The 20,803-nt window shown below is 37.5% G+C and overlaps 1 protein-coding gene across 2 annotated transcripts in view; it reads left to right on the top strand.

Annotated features, from left to right (window-relative positions):
- Window positions 1-20,803, top strand: part of CPED1 (cadherin like and PC-esterase domain containing 1) — a 286,479-nt gene that overhangs the window by 60,510 nt on the left and 205,166 nt on the right. For both annotated transcript variants that reach the window (XM_037056521.1, XM_037056522.1), the window contains exons 4-5: window positions 3,454-3,560; window positions 8,420-8,495. In XM_037056521.1, coding sequence (XP_036912416.1) covers window positions 3,454-3,560; window positions 8,420-8,495 — 183 coding nt within the window. The remainder of the gene's footprint in view (window positions 1-3,453; window positions 3,561-8,419; window positions 8,496-20,803) is intronic.

Below are 20,803 nucleotides of genomic sequence, written 5' to 3'. Positions count from 1 at the left end.
GAGCCCACCAGGCAGCATTAGGACCAGGCAGGACCAGTAAGGTAAACGGAAGAACATGTGGGCAGCTGTACTTAGCTCTAGTTAGTGGCTGCCATGTAGGACATGGACCAGGTATTATTAGAGCTTCGCAGTTTTCCAATGAAGGCTAAAATCTGGAGTTTTATGTGAATTGTGCTGATGTTTGCATTTTGACTAATACTTGAATTTTAAACAAAATGAAAACAAACACTGTGCAGGCCAAATGCACCCTACACATGGTCTTGACTCTCCCTGAGCACCTGCCGTCCTCAGTCAGGCTGTGCATGCTGATCCACGTGCAGATCCAGTCTTGTGCTGCCAGCTTAGTGAGCATGACCGGAAGCTCCACATGTCCATTCATTTGTAATTTTGCTGAGGCAAAAATGTGTATCCCAAATGCTCCAAAGTTGACTTCTGAATGAGATTTACTTAGCTAGTGCTTTGCTTTCTGCCCGATTTCTATAATTCTGTGTGGCTTTTGGGGTTTTAAAAATCAAGTTTGAATACCCAGTATCACTTATAAAACAAAGTTTTTACTATCAGAAAGGGTTGTGGGAGTTGGGAAAGGTAATTGACTTCTAATGTTGGAGAAAGAAATGAAAAGAAAGTGAAAAGGACTACTAAATATTTAACTTTTAACTGAAAAATAGTTTGAGGTAGAATTTGATGAAGGTAATAATAAGAATTTTGAGTGGAAACAATCAGCATTTTTTCAGACCACGGGAGCAAAAATTAGGTAAGAAGTCAATACAAAGAGATGACTTGAAAATTTCAGTTTTACTTTATTTCATTTTAAAGGGAAATTTGTGTACTATAAGCATTTTTAAACTGTTAATTTAGAATACTAAATATTAATTAAATATCTTTAGAGATGATGGTAACCTGTAAAAATGTCAAAAAAAACTTCAATATTTTACAAGTTATCCTAAATTCTTTCTCATGTTTACATACCTCATATAGACTGCTGAAGGCAGTGGCTGCTTTCTTTCTTTTTGCTATTTACTTTCATATTTCTAGTACAACATTCTGCTTATTGGAGGTTCTTGATAAATTGTGTTCTTTGAATTATTTAAAGGTATCTTCCAGTTTTATTGCTTAATTTTTTCCCATCAAATCCAGACATTGTATGTATACCCTGGGTAGTGAAGGAGGCCATGCCTCAGACTTGGAGAAGTATAAAAAAATGTACTCCATTTTTAATACGCAAACAATACAGTTTAAAATTTGAAATCCCCTGTTTGTATGCTTTTATCTTAAAAAATTATTATTTATTCTATTAAATTTGTCTCATTTTTTTCCTATGACCCTTTCCACCCAGCCCACCCCTCTCACCCACAGTCAATCCCCTCTCTGTTGTTCATGTCCATGGGCCATTCATACATGCCCTTTGACTAGTTCCTTCCCCTTCTTTCCACCGCTATTTCCTTCTCTTCTCCCCTCCTATAGCCATCCGTATGTTCCATGTTTCCATGTCTCTGGTTCTATTTTGCTCATTAGTTTATTTTGTTCATTAGATTCCAGTTATAAGTGAGGCTATATAGTATTTGTTTTTCACTGATTGGCTTATTACACTTAGCATAATGCTCTCCAGTTCCAATCATGCTGTTTCGAAAGGTAGGACTTCCTTCTTTCTTTCTACTGCATAGTATTCCATTGTGTAAATGTACCACCTTAGGATTGAGTATATTATGACTGGAGGTTTCTTCTAGGGTTGTAGTATTTCCTGGGCTAGCAATAAAATAATATTGAGTGAAATTCTCTTTATAGTTTTCCTTTTGAATTCATATCACTAGGTTTTGGCTAAAAATGAGAGGTGCACATTTAAAATTAAGTATTGGAATTATCAGAGTATTTGGGTTGGGCTAATGGAATATGTAGTTTCCTTCAACATCAGGGTGTGTGGAACAGGGTAAATACTTCAGGTCCAAGGCTTGATGGCAGTTACATGGACAGATTTCTCCCCCTACCCCCAAATCACCTGTACCATTTCTCTGTGTCCCTTTGAACTATTGTATGATCGTTCACCATCTTGGGATACACAGCAAACAGAGAAACTCCAGGACAAGAGCTCAGATGTTAAGTGCAGTTCAGCTGCCTGGATCCTTTTGTTTGGCAGAGGGGTTTCTCTTCCAGCAGCAAAGGGACCAATGGCCCAGACAGCACATAGCTTGTCAAATTGTAAAAGACTCGATTAGGAAAGAGTGACATTTCATCCCTAATTGTCACAGTTCACTCTTCCTTATTAATCTTTTTTTTCTATAAAACCCTTCTTTGAAAATGTTATGCTCTCAAGTGAGAAATTCTTCTGGGAAAATTCTAAAAGATGGTATTTGGAGATGTTGGTTATTTCTCCCTTTTAGAGACCACTAATACCAAATGTGGGAGGTGACTTGGAAGGTCTGGCATAAATAGTAACTTGAAGGAACACTATCTCATGAGAAGTCAACAAAAGACCACGAGTATAGAAATTGCTTAATTTTTTAAACTTGATTTCTATCCAGAACCAGGAAGTTTCCCAATATCAATTCTTTTATGCATACCATTCTTTGGTTATTTTTGTGATACATATTTGTTATCCTCTCTGAAGTATATTTGCCACCCTGTCATAGGCTACTTATTCATTCATTCATTTGACAAATATTTTTAAAGTACTAATTTTATGCAAGGCATGTTGATAAAATTTGTATAAATAAAAGAGAATAAGTGAAATATATGGAAATATTAATTTTTAAACACTCAATTATTATACAAGAATGTACTCTCCTGAGATTACTTTGGCATGTTACTAGGATTTGTTGGCAAAGAGCTTTGTCCTTGGTGAAATAATTGAAATATGATTTTCACTGGTCCATGTTATACTCTGTATTTTAAACTAACTTTGTGCTCTGTATAACTAGACCCACAAATTCCTTTTGGACAAAATCTTTTAAATTTTTCATTGACTTTTATTTTCTGCCTATTGCAATTTTTGTTGGTAAGAAATCTTGTAAAAGTATATTTGATGTTCGAGATCTATGAAAAGTAATGGTCTTGCTGAAGCCCAGAACAAAAAATTCAGCCTTTTGACTTCTTCTTATTATTTTATTTTGCAACTATTCCAGTCTTACAAGCTTTATAATCTTCTTTCCTTCCAATCTCCAAATAAGACTACAAATTTATTGTTAGTTATTTAAATATTCCAATTATAGTTTTAAAGGAATTTTATGATATTGCTTGAGATAATTCACATTTCCCTATGATACAATACTAAATATAAAAATGTTAGGTCTGCTAAATTAGAAAAGTTGAATTTTAGTTATTTTGAATATTGACTTTTATTTAGAATCATTGTTACTTGTGTTCTAGGATTGAAGTAATTACATTCTCTAACCTGAAAAAGTAAACACTGCCTTTAAAGAATCTGATAAATTTTTTTTAATGCTCTTTTGCTATTAGGTGAGTTGGGCTCTTGGGATCTGCTCATTTGCCTGTCTTCTAGGAAAGCTGGTGGAAAATCCTGCATATCCAAGGAAGACATGTGCAAGTTAGGTTTACATCAAAAGGTAAATTTTTTTTTCAAATGTGCACAGATTACAACAAACCTATAGATATTACTGTCAGTATTTCTTATTCCATAATGTTAAAAAAGAGTCTCAAAAATTAGATTCATTGTATATTTGTAGAAATTCCCATGGCCATGACTTATATACCTTATCATAAAATGTTTACCACTTTTTGTTTGAGCGAATCCCTCTCAACTTCAGCTGCTACTATTAATGACCCAGTTTTACCTAGTAAGACCCAAACTTGATTGAGAAGTCTGTAGCCTGTGGATGGTTGCTTACCTTGGCCATATGCTCATCCAAAGTAGTAAAACCTTTATTCTCTAGATCACTGTTTTGACTTTTTTCAAAGTTAAAGTGGTATCTTAAATTTTAATAAAATTCATACAATTTCTTATGAACTTTAAAAATTGACATCCAATATTTACTGTCTACTTTGTGTGAATTTTTATAAATGCTTTTAGACAAATTAAAAAAATATCAAATGCCTTTAATCAGCTAGTCACTGTGCTGGAAAATTTGCATATGCTCTAGCTTGGTACCTATAACAAGTCTGAGAAAAGTATCAAAACCAATAGCTATTTTTCAGTGGTATTAAAAAAACAGTATTATAGTAGCAACCCCAGTCACTTGGTATTTCTGTAATTGACAGTCTTGGTAACTCCTTCCTCCTTCTAACTTTTCATTCCCTTGGCCTTTGGGCTGAGTACATTGTTTTGGTTCTTATACAGCTTTGGCCATTTCTTCTCTCCCTCTTTTTTTAAATACTTTTGATTTTTATTGTTGTTCAAGTACAGTTTTCTAACTTTCCCTCACCCCTCCCCACAACCCTAGCCCTCCCCACCTCCCTCCCCTGTTTGCACCCCCCGCTGTTTTAGTCCATGTGTCCTTTATAGTTGTTCCTGGAAACCCTTCACTCTTTTCTCCCATTCTCCCCTACTCTTTCCCTTCTAGTTACTGTCAGCTTGTTCCCAATTTCAATGTCTTTGGTTATATTTTGCTTGCTCCTCTTTTTTTTCCCATTAGCCACCTTTTGCCTGCCCATTCTTAAATGCCTGTGTTTCCTATTACCACTCTTAAAGTTTCAACCAGCATTTGTAGTTAATGATTCCCAAAGCTACATTTAAACTTCAGAGCACTTTCCCAGGCTTTGGGCTTGCATGTGGATCCCCAGGCTTGCTGATCATCTCTACATGTCTCACAGACACCTCAAACTCAATGTGGAGAAAATTAGCCCATTGCTTTCTCTGGTAAATTTATTTACGCTCTTGCATTTAGAAGCTTTGCTGAAATTCTGTTATATTGGTCATAAGTGTGGTCAACTCCCTATCACTTGCTAGGATAGAAATCTGGCCTTTACCCTTGAGTCCTTCTCCTTTGTCATCTGCATTCCATCAATCACCAATACTAAATAATTTAAATATTTCTCAAATGTTTTCCTACTCAGTATTTCCGAAATATCTGTACTTACTACCTTTAAGTTTTCTGAAGCAAATATTGTACCCCTGAAATTTGTCCTGCCCACAGTTGTCATAATGAAAAACATGAAGTGTTTTCTGTATCAGTCCACCTCCCAGCAGGAGACATATGTCATACTCAAAAGGATATAACTGAAGATAAACTAATGAAAGAGCTATTTTATAGAGGTTTTGACAGGATGAGAAAAATAAACAAACAAAGGAAGAGATTAGAGCCACAACGAAACCAGCAACATTATGACTTTTTACCCACCTCTGGTCTGAAGAAGGTTATGCGGAAGGAATGGCGTAGCAGATCCTAATGAGAGCTGGAGCCGAGAGAAGGGTTTGCAGAGGAGCTATAAGAGAGGATCTATAAATGCAGGGAAAGTTAGCTGTTGCCAAATCATAGTCCTGCAGAGAGGAAGCCGGGAGATAAGTGCCCAGCCTCTCCCCACTCTCACCTTTCTATGGCTTGCCAAGGCCTCCCATTGGTACCAGTCACCATTTGAAGAATTTACATATATATTTGTGTCCATATTGAGGAGACTGAAGTTCATAGAAGTCAAGAAAACAACCTAAGGCCTCACAGCTAATAAATGAAGCAACCAGGATTCAGACAGTCTGACTTCAAATTCTGTTTTCTTAACTGTATCACTATAGGACCTTTCTAAATAAATATTTAACCACTGCACTTACAGCCTATGCTAATGAATATTCTTAAAGAATACATAAATTCTAAATGATACATACTCACTATTACTTTTGACATTAATTATTTGAAGCTTCAAGTGCTATGACTTATTTATGCATATATATCAAAACACAGGTTGCTTCAAATTTGTTGAGAATGTTGTAGGATTGCCGATGACTAGAATAAACGAAGAAAGGGCACCTATTCAAATTAAAATTACTAATCATATTGGAGCTTTGGGACTTACGTGCTTTATGAAAAGGATGTTCGGATCTGTCGTAGAAAATGAATGGTCAGGAGTCTCTCTAGCCAGGAGGAGAGTGACATAAAGTTAAAACTGTGTTGGTCCATGTGATGCTGAAAGTGAAATGAGGTCCACTACCTGGGGTAGCACTAAATTTACTAACTGGGGTACGGAGGTGAGTGTCTCACCTCCAACAGACAGGTTCCAATGTGTCCAGAGCAGGGGGATTGATGTCTAGCTCTAAGTGTTTGTAGCAGCCCCGAAAACCAGGGTGCTGTTTTTACTGCTTGGAGCACCGAGAACTATGGAAATGGCTCCTATTTGAAAGCATGCAAGGTGAACTTGATTGAATGATGATTGTATGTTAGAGAATGGGGGATGAATTAGTTGTTCCTCTTATTGTAATTAATTCTTTCTTACGGATGATAATGAACAGCTGTCAGAGTTTTTATTTTTGATAAAATGAAAGATATGAGGGTCTGTGCATACCTAATGAAGAGAAAGAGCAGTCCCTAAGATACAATGTGAAGTGTGCATCACTCTCGAGGTTCACAAGTGACTAAAAACACTATTTTTACTTGGGTGCCTTCTCTTTTAAAATAGTTATATATATTTTAGAGAGAGGGGAAAGGAGGGAAAAAGAGAGGGTGAGAAACATATGTGAGAGAGAAACATCGGTTGGCCAGGACAACCTCACAACCCAGACATATGTGCTGACCGGGAATCAAAACCCAGTGATCTGCTTTGCGGGGATGACACCCAACCAACTGAGCCTCACTGGTGAAGTCTTCTTGGGTGTTTTCTTAAACTTTATAAGTAGTCTAAATTTAAATGTCTATTCTCCTTAATGAATTACTGTCGTTTTAGTTTGTTTTATTTTTATCAATGTTTATCATTAATATTGTATTGTTGCTATTATTAAAGTTCTCAAAGTAGCAATTATTTTTTTACTTTTGCTTCTACCAGTATGTGAGGAAAATAATTTAGATGCAGATTGTCACAGATTAGGATTTTAGAAGTTATGCTGGGATTGAAATCTTTTCAAATGCACATTTCTTTTCTCCCAATTTGACCTCAGAAATATCCTAGGCTCCAATGTCATTATCATTTTTATATTTACTCTAATCCTTTCAAAGATATAAAAGATCTCTGTGCCTTCTGCTCAGTTTTACTGTGAACCTCAACTACCCCTCAAAATAAAGCCTGATAAACAATGATTACTTCACTGCGAAGCTGGAGAAGCTCATCATATAAATGTCAGCTGAACCAAGTAAAAACTTCTTCGATGTCCCACTTGATAATGATGCAGATCTGGTGAATTTTATGACATACATAAAATAAGAATAAAAAGTACTAAGATACAGAAGAGTGCTGTTAGGTTTAACAATTAAAAAATTAAAGTGTGTGTCATACAGTTGATTTATCACAGTTGTATGACCTGTAGCCCTTGCAGGTGTTTATTTCTTTGTGCTGAGTCATTCCATTTAACTGCTTAGTGTGGAGCTCAGTCCCAGAGTAGGATGGAAACAATGCTTCTGGTATCATGTGCCGCCATTGATACGCCATCTGCTGCAACTCCGTGATTTCCAAGAACATGCTTTGGAGGAAAGAGCACCAGAAGAGGTCATTGGTGGCGGATGGGAAAACAGAAGGTGGAAGGGGAAGAGCAGTTGCTTCCCTTGGTTTGGCTCTAGTGTGTTGAAGCAGGTGCTTTGTTGACCCTGAGTCAGTTCATTCTTCTGCCCCAAGGTCCCAAGTGAAAAGTCATCTCTCTGATGGGACATAGCAACCTACCCTTCTATGGGAAACCTGTGCAAGTTGTGCACAGTGTGTGTGAAGCATCTACATAGATTTTCCTGGCTCATTAGTTCAGTTACTGTTATCCATGTTGTCAGGAATCTTTTGTGAGGATTGTTAAGAACAAATTTTTGTGAAAATAGAGTTTTCTGATGACTAGGCTTTATGTTTGGAAGCAATAATGCCCTTCAGTACAAAGTGAAAACTATCATGAAGTTTTGAAACAGGCTTAGTGATGAATTTCCAGTAAATTTCTGTGATTCAAATCACTGAGTGCCTTTGGAACTTCGGACTTTAGCTGACTTTGAGGTATATTTGTAGTATTTTTTGCTAAAGCTAAATTTGAAACTATGAAGTTACTTGTGTTATGCTATTTGCTGTAAGAACATAGTGTCTCCTTTTTTCTGGCAAATATGGCTTTGAAATATAGCAAGGTTTTCCAAAAGTATTCCAAAATATTTCTGAAGGTTTCTAAAAGAAAGGCTTTAATTTTATGTTACCAAAGAGACCACTTTATTATACTGGATCTAAGTGCTGACTTGCAGATATTTGAGGGTAGGGTATGGTGGTGTATCACATCTATACACCTTCACACCTGTGTTTCCTTTGCTTTCAGTTTAGCATTCATAAATGCCCAACTCACTAGAATCTTTTTTATTCCTTTCAGGTAAACATACTACCAGAAATACAGCATCAGCTTTGCAGAAAGGAAGGATTATGTCAGATAATTACAAGATTTCCAGGTAATTTTTTGTTTGCTTCTTCATGCATAAATGCGTGAGATATGTAAGCTTCTTTAGAGGTGCCCTCTGACAGCTGAGATCTCAGGTCCACATATTGAGCTCCTTTGTCTACAAATTCTGATATCACAAATATTTTTTTTTAGATTTTATTTATTTATCTTTAGAGGGGAAGGGAAGGAGAGAGTCAGAGAAACATCAATGTATGGTTGCCTCTGGTGTGTCCCCTGCTGGGAATTGGCCTGCAACCCAGGCATGTGCCCTGACTGGGAATCGAACCACAATCTTTTGGTTCACAGGCCTGCACTCAATCCACTGAGCTACACTAGCCAGGGCTATCACAAATTTTTTAGAATCCACAAAGTTTTGCCAGCAAGAGGAACTCGATAATAAGAAATACGAGTATAACATTAATATTCTTTCTTTTAGTTTTTGCTTTCTACCTTTCTAGATAAATATGCCTTTTTTCTATGTTTGTCTTTAATACCCTTGCTGCTTTTTACTATAGTACTTCTTAATTAAAGAAAACTTGGCATTTAAAAAAATATTTTTCTTCATGATTAAGTGATTCTGATCCTAAGAAATATGTTTCTTCTTTCTAAAATCCTCTCAATTTGTCTGTGTTTTTAAGACAGGGTACTGAATTAGTAAATTTTATATCTTGACAACATTAGAAGTTTGGGATAAAAATTACCATCTCATTTACTCATAGATTCCCCAAGTGGAAAAACAATAACATCAGATGTTATATGAGTCTTCATAGATGATATTATATCCTATTTTAAAACTTATCAGTGTAAGTTTCTTCAGGTTTCTGTTTAAAATCCATTTAATGTTTAATAGGTATGCCCTTAGGAAGTTTTTTACTATATAATTAAAATTTAGATCCACATAGCTTTAATTATTTCAAAAATTAATTAGTGTCCAAATGGAATCAGAAAACTAATATTTTAACCCATCAGATTTCTCATGAGATATCTGCTTTCACACCAAATATTAACAACCTTGGTTATGTTCCATTATGAAGACCACAGTTTTCCTACTGTTATTTACCAAGGATTAAAATAAATTAAAATGAATTAGCAATTAAACTTCTTTTACTTTTTAGACAGAGAGGAAGAAAGGGAAAAAGAGAGGGAGAGAAACATCAGTGTGTGGTTGCCTCTTGCATGCCCCCAACTGGGGACCTGACCTGACCCACAACCCAAGCATGTGCCCTGACTGGGAATTGAACCAGTGACCCTTCAGTTCACAGGCCAGCACTCAATCCACTGAGCTATACCAGCCAGGGCGTTAATTAACTTTTGATTTAAGATACTTGTCTAATAAATGATAACTGTGTAAACTTGGTTCAATAGTTACTATTTTACATGATCATTGTACCTGACTCTATAATCTTTACATTGTTTTATTTTTGTGACTGTCAGCGGAATAGTTCTTTATTTTCTAAAAAAAGGGTCATGTTGCTGTTAGGAGCAAGTAAAATAATTACTTTCACTAATACACTTCTAATAAGTACCTGGAAATACAGTTAAGGCAATTTGAAAAAAAAATGTTTACATTTTGAAAAGTGCCTATAGATTTTATGTTTTGTTATTGTTGCTATTTATATTTCAAAGTGGTGGACTCAGGACTTTAAGCTTATTTAGCATTAGAATTAGCAGAACAGAGTCATAGGAATGAGCACCCATTTTTGGTGAGAAATTGATAACCAGTTTATAAGTTTATAGTTTATATTTGCTTCCATAGAACTAAGAACTTTTTTTGACATTTTTTAAATTTAATTATTGTTCTAGTACAGTTTTATGTCTTTTACTCCCATCCCAGCCCACCCTGCCCAGTGCTCCCCACCTCCCTCCCATTTCCACCCCTCCTTAGTTGTTGTCCATGTGTCCTTTATACTAGTTCCTGTAAATCCTTCCCCTTTTCCCCCTGAAATTCCCTCCCCTCTCCCCTCTGGTCACTGTTCCCCTGTTCTCTATTTCAGTGTCTTTGGTTATATTTTGCTAGCTTGTTTGTTTTGTTGTTTAGCTTCCTGTTAAAGGTGAGATCATATGGTATTTATCTTTCACCACCTAGCTTATTTCACTCAGCATAATAATTTACAGTTCCAACCATGCTGTTGCAGAGGGTAGGAGCTCCTTCTTTCTTTCTGCTGCATAGAATTCTATTGTGTACATGTACCATAATTTTTTGATCCATTCATTTACTGACAGGCACCGAGGTTGCTTCCAGCACTTGGCTATTGTAAATTGTGCTGCTATGAACATTGGGATACATAGGTTCTTTTGGATTGGTATTTCAGGATCCTTAGTATATAATTCCAGCAGTGGAATTGCTGGGTCAAAAGGCAGGTCCATTTTTAGTTTTCTGAGAAAATTCCATACTGTTTTCCACAGTGGTTGTATCAGTCTGCAATCCCACGAACAATGGATTAGGATCCCCTCTTCTCCACAACCTCTCCAACACTTGTTGTTTGTTGCTTTGTTTATGATGGCCATTCTGACCAGTGTAAAGTGGTATCTCATTGTCGTTTTAATTTGCATCTCTCTGATAGCTAGTGATATTGAGCATCTTTTCATGTGTCTCCAGATCTTCTGTATGTCCTCCTTGAAGAAATGTCTGTTCAAGTCCTTTGCCCATTTTTAATTGGGTTGCTTATCTTCTTAGAGTGGAGTCATGTAAGTTCTTTGTATATTTTGGAGTTTAAACCCTTGTCTGAGGTATCATTGGCAAATATGTTTTCCCGTACAGTTGCTTCTCTTTTTATTTTAATACTGTTTACTTTAGCTGTGCAAAAGCTTTTTATTTTGGTAAAATCCCATTTGTTTATTCTTTCCTTTGTGTCCCTTGCTTTAGGGGACATATCAGTAAAAAAGTTGCTGCGTGAAATATCTGAAATTTTCTTGCCAATGTTCTTGACTAGGTCTTTAATGGTGTCACGGCTTATATTTAAGTCTCTTATCCACCTTGAATTAATTTTGGTGTATGGTGTAAGTTGGTGCTGGAGTTGCATTTCTTTGCATGTGGCTGTCCAGTTGTCCCAACACCATTTGTCAAAGAGGCTATGATTAGTCCATTTTATATTGCTGCCCCCTTTGTTGAATATTAATTGGCTGTAGAGATTTGGGGTTATTTCTGGGCTCTCTGTTCTGTTGCATTGGTCTATGTGCCTGTTTTTATGCCAGTACCAGGCTGTTTTTATTACAGTGGCCTTGTAGTACAGTTTGATATCAGGTATTGTGATCCGTCCTACTTTGTTCTTCTTTCTCAACATTGCAGCTGCTATTCGGGGTTGTTTATGGTTCCATATAAATTTTTGAAGTGTTTGTTCTATGTCTGTGAAGTATGTCACTGGTACTTTAATAGCTATTGCATTGAATCTGTAAATTGCTTTGGGTAGTATGGACATTTTGATGATGTTAATTCTTCCAATCCATGAACATGGTATATGTTTCCATTTGTTTGTGTCTTCCTTGGTTTCTTTCTTCAGTGTTGTGTAGTTTTCTGCGTATAGGTCTTTTATGTCCTTGGATAGGTTTATTTCCAGATATTATATTTTTGTTTTTGCTATATTGAATGGGATTTTCTCTTGAGTTCTGCTTCTGCTGTCTCATTGTTAGTATACAAAAAATGCCTTTGATTTCTAGATATTTACTTTGTTTCCTGCTGTTTCGCCAAATTCATTTATTAGGCTGAGCGGTTTTTTGGTAGAGTCTATAGGATTTTCCATGTACACTATCATGTCATCTGCTAACAGTGACAGTTTTGTTTCCTCCTTTCTGATTTAGATGCCTTTTATTTCCTCTTCTTATCTGATCACTAAGGCTAAAACTTCCAATACTATATTGAATAGAAGTGGTGAAAGTGGACAACCTTGTCTTGTTCCTGATCTTAGTGGAAAAGATTATAGTTTTTGCCCATTGAGCATGATGTTGGCTTTAGGTCCCTCATATATGGCCTTTATTATATTGAGGAATGCTCCCTCTATTCTCACTTTTCTGAGTGTTTTTCTGATAAATGGGTGTTGTACCTTATCAAAAGCTTTCCCCACATCTATTGATATGATCGTGTGATTTTTGTCTTTGCTTTTTTTTATGTGATGTATTACATTTACTCTTTTGCAAATATTGAACCATCCTTGCATCCCTGGGATGAATCCCACTTGGTCGTGGTGTATGATCTTTTTGATATATTGTTGTATGTGATTTGCCAATATTTTAGCATCTATGTTCATCACCCATATTGGCCTGAAGTTTTCTTTCTTTGTTGTGTCTTTATCTGGTTTTGGGATTAGGGTGATGCTGGCTTTATAAAAAGAGTTTGGGATTCTTCCATCATTTTGGATTTTTTGGAATAGCCTGTGAAGAATAGGGGTTAGCTCTTCCTTAAATGCTTTGTGGAATTTTCCTGTGAAAACATCTGGCCCAGGGCTTTTGTGCTTCAGGAGATTTTTGATTACTGCTTCAATTTCATTTGCTGTTATTGGTCTAGTCAGTCTTTTTGCTTCTTCTTCATTGAGTTTTGGAAGATTATATTTTCCTAGAAATTTGTCCATTTCACCTAAATTCAAATTTCTTGGCATACAGTTCTTCATAGTAATTTCTTACAATCCTTTGTATTTCTGTGTTATCAGTTGTAATTTCTCCTCTTTCATTTCTGATTACGTTTATTTGGGTTCTCTCTCTTTTTTTTCTTGCTTAAAGGCTTGTCTATTGTGTTTATCTTTTCAAAAAAACAGCTCCTGGACTCATTGATTTTTAAAATTGTGCTTTTAGTCTCTATGCCATTTAATTCTGCTCTGATCTTGGTTATTTCCTTCCTTGTACTTGCTGTGGGCTGTGTTTGTTGTTGTTCCTCGAGTTCTTGCAGGCATAGGGTTAGCTTGTTTGTTTGAAATGTTTCTATCCTCTTTAGGTGAGCCTGTATTGCTATGAACTTCCTTCTCAGGACTGCCTTCACTGTGTCTCATAAGTTTTGGGTTGTCATGAGTTCATTTTCATTTGTTTCCAGAAATTTTTGATTTCTTTCCTAATTTCATTCTTGACCCATTTGTTGTTTAATATCATGCTATTCAATACCCATGATTTTGAATGTTTTGGGTCTTTTCTCTTGTGGTTGGTTTCAAGTTTCAGTCCCTTGTGATTGGAGAAAATGCTCGAGATGATTTCACTTTTCTTGAATTTGTTGAGGCTCATTTTGTGCCTATCATGTGGTCTATCTTTGAAAATGTTCCATGCACATTTGAAAAGAATGTGTATTTAGCTTCTTTGGGATGAAGGGCTCTCTCTCTCTATATATATATCAGTTAAGTCCATTTCATCTAGGATGTTGTTCAATTCCACAATATCTTTGTTGATATTTTGTTTGAAAGACCTGTCCATTTTTGACAGTGGGGTGTTAAAATCCCCACCTATAATTGTGTTGCTGTCAATATCTTTCTTGAGGTCCTCTAGGATTTTCTTTATATATTTGGGTGCTCTTACGTTGGGTACATATATATTTACAACGTTTATGTCTTCTTGGAGGATTCTTCCCTTGAGTATTATGAAGTGACCTCCTGGGTCTCTTTTTATGGCCCTTTTTTTGAAGACTATTGGGTCTGATATGAGTATTGCTACCCCAACTTTTTTTTCCCTGGCCATTTGCTTGGAAAATTTGTTCCTAGCCCTTCACTTTTATTTTATTTTAGTTTTTAAAAATATTTATTTATCTCTAGAGGGGAAGAGAGGGAGAGAAGTGTCAATGTATGGTTGCCTCTCATGCATCCCCTGCTGGGAACTGGCCTGCAACCCAGGCATGTGCCCTGACTGGGAATCAAACTGTAATCCTCTGGTTCGCAGGCCTGAGCTCAATCCACTGAGCTACACCAGCTAGGGCTCAGCACCTCACTTTTAGTCTGTGTAGGTCTTTTGTCCTGAGGTGGGTCTCTTGTAGGCAGCAAATGTGTGTGTCATGCTTTCTTATCCATTCAGTTATTCTATGTCTTTTGATTGGAGCATTTAATCCATTTATGTTTAAGGTTATTATTGATAGGTACTTATTCATTGTCATTTTTATACCTGTGCTTCTCATTCTCTCTCTCTCTTTTTCTTTTTTTCCTTAAAGCAGACCTTTTATTATGTCTTGCAGAGCTGGTTTGATGGAGGTGTATTCTTTTAGACTTCTTTGTCTTGGAAGGTCTTTATATGGTCTTTGATTGAGAGCCTTGTTGGATAAAGTAACCTTGGTTGAAGGCCTCTGGTTCTCATTACTTGGAATATTTCTTGCCATTCTCTTCTTGCTTGAAGTGTTTCCATTGAGAAGTCAGCAGCTAACCTTATTGGGGATCCCTTGTATGTTACTTCCTTTTTCTTCCTGGCTGCCTTTAAGATTCTCTCTTTGTCTTGAAAATTTTGCCATTTTAATGATGATGTGTCTTGAAGTGGGCCTCTTTGGGTTCCTCTTGATTGGGACTCTCTGTGTTTCCTGGATTTGTGTGACTTTTTCTCTCATCAAATTAGGAAAGTTTTCCTTCATTACTTTTTCAAATAGATTTTCTATCCCTTGCTGTTCTTCTTCTCCTTCTGGTATTCCTATTATTCAGATATTATTATGTTTCATATTGTCTTGCATTTCTCTTAATCCCTCTTTATTCTTTCTGAGCCTCTTTTCCTTTTCTTGCTCTTTCTGGGTGTTTTTTTCTAATTTGTCCTCCAACTCTCTGATCCGATCTTCTGCTTTATCAATCCTGCTTTTGATTCCTTCCACTGTGTTCTTCAGTTCAGAAATTGTATTCTTCATTTCTTCTTGGCCCTTGCTGATAGTTTCTACTTCCTTTTTCATGTTGATATAGTTTGCAGTGAGTTCATTGTAGCTCCCCTGTAGTTTCTGGTAGCATATTGTGAGCTCCTTGAACTTCCTGATAACCAGTGCTTTGAATTCAATATCTGATAGCTGACTTGCCTCTACTTCATCTAACATTCTTTCCAAGGCTTCCTCCTCTCCTTTAACCGGTGGGTTGTTTCTTTGTCTTCCCATTGTTTGTGAGACTCTTCTTGTTAGCTTCAGCTTCTTAAATTGATTTGTTCTGGCTTCCTGGGTTTATGGTGTGAACTTCTGTGGTATAATACCTGTGAGATTCAGTGATGTAGACTCCTTGATCTCCTCAGCTCGCTGATCTTGGGCTGTCCTTTACTTTGGCTCTGTGTTTGCTTTTGGGTTTTTGTTGTTTCTGGGTCTTTCTTTCCTGGGTCCTTCCCACCAGCTGGTGAACTGATAGTCCCTCTGTCCACTACCCATTTTAATTTGCTGTGCTGGTGAGGGCGGGCTGCATTGAAGCTAGTTCTTCTGCATGTACATGGTTTTGAGAATTCTCTTTTGCTCTTGTTCAGTTGTTTCAACTGGGTGGGTCCCTCTACTGTTTAGTTGTATTTCCAGATATGTCTTGGGTTGAGGTTTGTGTGGTTTCTACTCCCTCCTTCACCTTCTTTTCTTGTGAGCTGTTGGTGGTTCCTTTGTTGTTGGGTTTCCTCTTCCCTTGGGTATCCTGGTGTTCACTGCTTCCACCTAGTCTTTTTTTTTTTTGTGATCAGTCGGAGGAGAAGGCAAACTGGTTTATGACAGCAGAAGAGTATTTGTTTTAAGAGTATTCTGCGATATTTACAGTAGCAGCTGGTAGAAAAGAGGTAGGAGATCCCCTGTCTATCTACAACAATAACCGTAATATTCAACCCAACTAGCCACTTTTTAGAAAGGATGGAAAGCAGATAAGGCTCTTGTTGGGGAGGGAAGGTTTATGATTTGGATCTAGAAAGGTATGAGGTTGAGGGAGGTCAGATTCTGAGGTAAGGTGAGAATAAAGGATGGTAATAGGTGTAGTGTGAGAGAAAATAGAGTTAACCACTACAGTGTTATAGTTCAGGCAACTGAAGTGGGCTAAGATCAGGGTGGGGGTGTTGTATAGTATCTACAATAGTATGTATCAGCTATTATTTACCATAATATTAGAGCAACAATAGTATGACAGAATCTATGATATACCAAGATTAGGGAGTATTGGACCTTCAATAGTGTGCTAATTGGGCAAGGGGAAGGAAAAGGCAGTAAATTAGTGCACTCCCAGGCAGTGCATCCCCTGCTGGGAGTTGGCCTTCAGGGAACCGGCCTACAACCCAGGCATGTGCCCTGACTGGGAATTGAACCGCACACCTTCTATTTTAATAGTATCTGTGTATTCCTCCTCTTTCTGTGTAGTCTTCTTTACCTTGGCTGGATATATTGTATTACTTGACAAGTTTCCTCTGTCCCCTCAATCATAGTGACTAAAATCTAATAGTGAACCTCTCAGATACACAGTTCAAAATATTGGTGATCAGGATGCTCACAGAACTGGTTGATTTTAGTCACAAATTAGAGGAACATATGAAGGCTAAACTAATTGAAATGAAGGGAGATGTCCAGGAAACCAATAGTGATGGAAAGGAAACTGGGACTCAAATCAATGGAATGGACCAGAAGGAAGAACAAAACATCCCACCAGAAAGGAATGAAGAAATGAGAATTCAAAAAAATGAGGAGAGGCTTAGGAACCTCCAGGACATCTTTAAACGTTCCAACATCCGGATTATAGGGGTACCAGAAGGGGGAAAGAAACAGCCACGAGTGGAAAACTTATTTGAACAAATAATAAAGGAGAACTTCCCCAGTCTGGCAAAGGAAATAGACTTCCAGGAAATCCAGGAAGCTCAGAGAGTCCCAAAGAAGTTGGACCCAAGAAGGAACACACCAAGGCACATCATAATTACATTAGCCAAGATTAAAATGAAGGAGAGAATCCTAGAAGCAGCAAGAGATAAGGGGACAGTCACCTACAAAGGAATTCCCAACACACTGTCAGCAGATTTCTCAAAAGAGACCTTCCAGGCAAGAAGGGGCTGGAAAGAAGTATTCCAAGTCATGAAATCCAAAGACCTACATCCAAGACTGCTCTATCCAGCAAAGCTTTCACTTAGAATGGAAGGGCAGATAAAGTGCTTCTCAGATAAGATCAAATTCAATGAGTTCATCATCACCAAGCCCTTATTATATGCAATGTTAAAGGGACTTATCTAAGAAAAAGGAGATGAAAAGTATGAACAGTGAAAGGACAGCAAACTCACAGTTATTAACAACCACACCTAAAACAAAAGCAAACCAAGAGGACATCTAGATCAGGAGCAGAACCATAAAAATGAAGAACACATGGAGAGTTAGCAACAGGGGAGTGGGAGGAGGAGAAGGTACAGAAAATAGCATAGACAGTAGGTAGAAAATAGATAGGGGGGAGGGCAAGAATAGTAGGGGAAATATAGAATCTAAAGAACTTGAGACACGTGGTCATTAACTAAAGGGGGAGGGGGTGTGCATGGTGGAGGGGAATGAAGAGGGGAAAAGAACAACTGTAATGGTATAATCAATAAAATATATTAAAAATAAAATAAAAGATGTAAGAATAATGAAAAATACAAATATGCAATAACTTGTAGTTTTTCTGTTATATCAAAGTGAATTTTGTGTCTCAGTTTGTACTCTTGGGATACCCCCTCTTTGAGTCCATCTCTGGTCTTTTCTCTTTTTCAAGTCTTTTGTCTCACTTGGGAGTGAAGGGGGGTGAAATGAAGGGAAAAAAGGGAGCATAAGGGAGGAAAAAGCAGTAGGTTTGGAAAGAAAGGAAGAAGGAATAAAACAAGAAAGAAGAAGAGAGAGGATAAAAGTATTGAAAGATAAAACAGTAATAAAGTTAAAAAATAAAAGATTATTTAAAAAACAAACAAAAAATCTGTTGTTGGTTTCCAGCTGGTCGAACCATTTTTTCTGGTCACACTAGCTGCAGCAGTCTGAAGGGGTGATTGGTGTGGCCTTTCTCCCTTCTTGGTGAACTCAGCCAGTCTCAGGAGCACTTTCCCAAGATCAGGCCTGGAGCCTCTCCCCAGCCCCCCACTGAGAGCAGACTTCCCCCAGGAGTCACAGTTCTTGGCTGAGGTATGGGCACACGATCAGGCCAGCCTTCCCTGGTCTGGCAGGCTTGGGTGTTAACTTTTCCCAGTGCTATGGGGGAACCCAAGGGCGACTCTCAATTCTCCGAAGCCAGAGACCACAGACTCCATGGGTGATCAAAACCCCCTCGTTTGCTTCCTTGTGCCCATTCCTCTCTTTGACAGTTTAAGCAAACAGATCTCTCCTGGTGTTCTTCAAACTGTGCCCAGCCGGGTAGGGAGGGAGCTGATGACTGGCTCTCTCCCAAAGTCCTTACTGCCAGCTCACGGCTCTCAGAGACCGACTGGCCCAGGCCCTGACGCAGCCTGGCAGAGGGCCTGTGGCCTCTGCACTGTTCCCTTGGACCTTATTGACCTGCAGCCATCTCTTCACCATCTGGTCATTCAGTGTCCACTCCAGTTTTTGGAGTCCTACCTTCCTGTATGCTGGGTCCCCGTTGGCTATTTGCTGCGCTCCTCTGCAGATTGGCCAGGTTTTTCTCCAGTGGGGAGAAGCGGAATCCTTTGTCTTACTCCTTCACTGTCTTCCCCAATACTGCTAAGAACTTTTTGTTTCCTTTTACTTTAAGCATTTTTTATTCTTCAGAACATCTGTAAGTTTTAGATAAATGTCCTTTCTTCACTCTGTCTAGTGTGCTATTTTTTATTTATCTCTGGGACTAACAAGATATTTTTACAGGTTATATAGCCTTTTAAATGGAATTATTTCTCCTGTCATGTTTTCTTAGCTGTGTAGCTTTAATAGAATATATCTACAGCATTGTTTTATGATTTAAAGCTTATAAACCATAGCTTTTTATGGTAGACTTTTTCTGTGACTGTATAATAATATAATATAAATTCAGCATTTATAAGATTAGGAGCATTTTATCTGTTGTGAATACTGAATAGTTAATATTAAATATATATTAGATAGCAGCATGTCACTACCTAAACATAGTGCCATTAAAAAAGTAAGAGAGTAAACTAAAAACTATACTATATAATTTAACCATTTTATTTAAAGCCAAAATGGCCCATGCCATTTTAAACTGTGTTTTATTTGGAGGTAGGTAAAATACAAATTTGAAACCAGAGATTTTAGCTCTGCTACCTATTAGCTCTGCCACTTGACTTCTGTTGTATTTTTAAATCTGTAATTTGAGGATAATGAGATCATTTCATAAATTAAATTTAAAAAATAAAGTAGATATTGTGTGTAATTTGATCAGATATTATAATATCTAATCTAATCTATAATATTATATGCTATAGTTAATACATAATGCTTAAAAATGGTAACTGGATCATCCTAGATTTGAAAAATCAGGGGAAAGGCCTCTCATTAGGTATTTTTTACATGATCAATTATTCCTAAAATTTTATGTTTCTGTCAAAAAGTGTGAATAGTCTGAGATTTCTTCCTATTTCCAAGCTCACAAGTCAGCCTCCCACAGCTTCATGGCTACTGGCAGGAGACATGAGACTCTGAGACTCCTGGGTCAGAGACAAATGATTCTATTATTTACAGCAATAGCTGCAGTCAGACTCTCAGTATTTGCACCACTTCACTGCAGCCCAGTTCCCAGAGGGCTGATGTGAAGAGCATGGATGACACTTGTATACTTAGTGGTTTTCGGTTCAAGAGAGGAACTCCTAGCTTAGGGACTTCAACTATTTTATACTAAGCAGTGAACAAGTCTGCCCTTTGCCCCAGAGGGAGACATTATTTTTGTTATATTGGACAACATATTCTCTTTGCTCTGGAGTAAGACACCACCTCTATATTTCAAGAGTATCTGGTGTATAAATATCCTTGGAAAGATAGTTCAGAACAAAGATTGCCAATGCCTCTGTTTGCACAGTGTGTGGAAATGTAAAAGGGACATAGAGAAGTGTCTCAGTGGTTTCAGAGATTACCTTACAATTTCCATCTCTGAAATGTTATGCATGATGCTGAGGATAATTTAAAGCCTAGTTGACCTTCAGTTTTCTAATCTATAAAAATAATGATGTTTGGCAAGGATCAATAGTGCCGAGATTCCCTGCTTCCACTGTGCTTTTTGCCAAGACAGACATGTTGCCTCAGGTTTTATCTTAAATAGTAAATAAAGACAGGGGTCGTAACGAAGGATGGATGATCATACTGGTGAGCATGCTGGTACCCTGCTAGTGCAGCAGGAGAGTGTTGGGCCAGATACGGGGGGGGAGTGCTTGAAGGCAGCCAGTGAGACTGACAGTCTGTTCGATTCTAAAGCTGAACAGTTTACTTGCCATTAGACTTGTGACTCACACTGAAAGGCACAAAGTCACGGA

The sequence above is a fragment of the Sturnira hondurensis genome, unplaced genomic scaffold (assembly GCF_014824575.4).
Source record: "Sturnira hondurensis isolate 20B ecotype Veracruz unplaced genomic scaffold, ASM1482457v3 Scaffold0008992, whole genome shotgun sequence".
NCBI lineage: Eukaryota > Metazoa > Chordata > Mammalia > Chiroptera > Phyllostomidae > Sturnira > Sturnira hondurensis.
Note: the sequence above shows the minus strand (reverse complement) of the source record. Positions and strands in the feature narration are given on the sequence as shown.